A 213-nucleotide genomic window follows, 5' to 3' on the forward strand; every position below is an offset into this window, starting at 1 on the left:
GCCGACACGGTCCTACCTTGTCTTGCGGAGACAGCCACGCAGTGAGGGCTCGGCGGGAGGTTTCCGCTGCGCCACCTCCTCCAGATCGGCCTCGCTCAGCACCTCATGGGGCGCCCGGTGGCTCAGCACCATCTCTGCCGCCATGGCTGCCCAGCCCTCCCGTGTGCCAGCCCACTGCGGGGAGACGAGGGACAGCTCAGCCATGTCCCCACG

The 213-nt window shown here is 69.5% G+C and overlaps 1 protein-coding gene across 1 annotated transcript in view; it reads right to left on the reverse strand.

Annotated features, from left to right (window-relative positions):
* SLC26A6 (solute carrier family 26 (anion exchanger), member 6) overlaps window positions 1-144 on the reverse strand; it is a gene marked incomplete at its 3' end in the record, with an annotated part of 4,570 nt that extends 4,426 nt beyond the window's left edge. Inside the window, exon 1 of the mRNA XM_009577579.1 lies at window positions 17-144. Coding sequence (XP_009575874.1) covers window positions 17-144 — 128 coding nt within the window. The remainder of the gene's footprint in view (window positions 1-16) is intronic.
* Between the last annotated feature and the right edge of the window lie 69 nt (window positions 145-213).

The sequence above is a fragment of the Fulmarus glacialis genome, unplaced genomic scaffold, assembly GCF_000690835.1.
Source record: "Fulmarus glacialis isolate BGI_N327 unplaced genomic scaffold, ASM69083v1 scaffold25725, whole genome shotgun sequence".
Lineage (NCBI taxonomy): Eukaryota > Metazoa > Chordata > Aves > Procellariiformes > Procellariidae > Fulmarus > Fulmarus glacialis.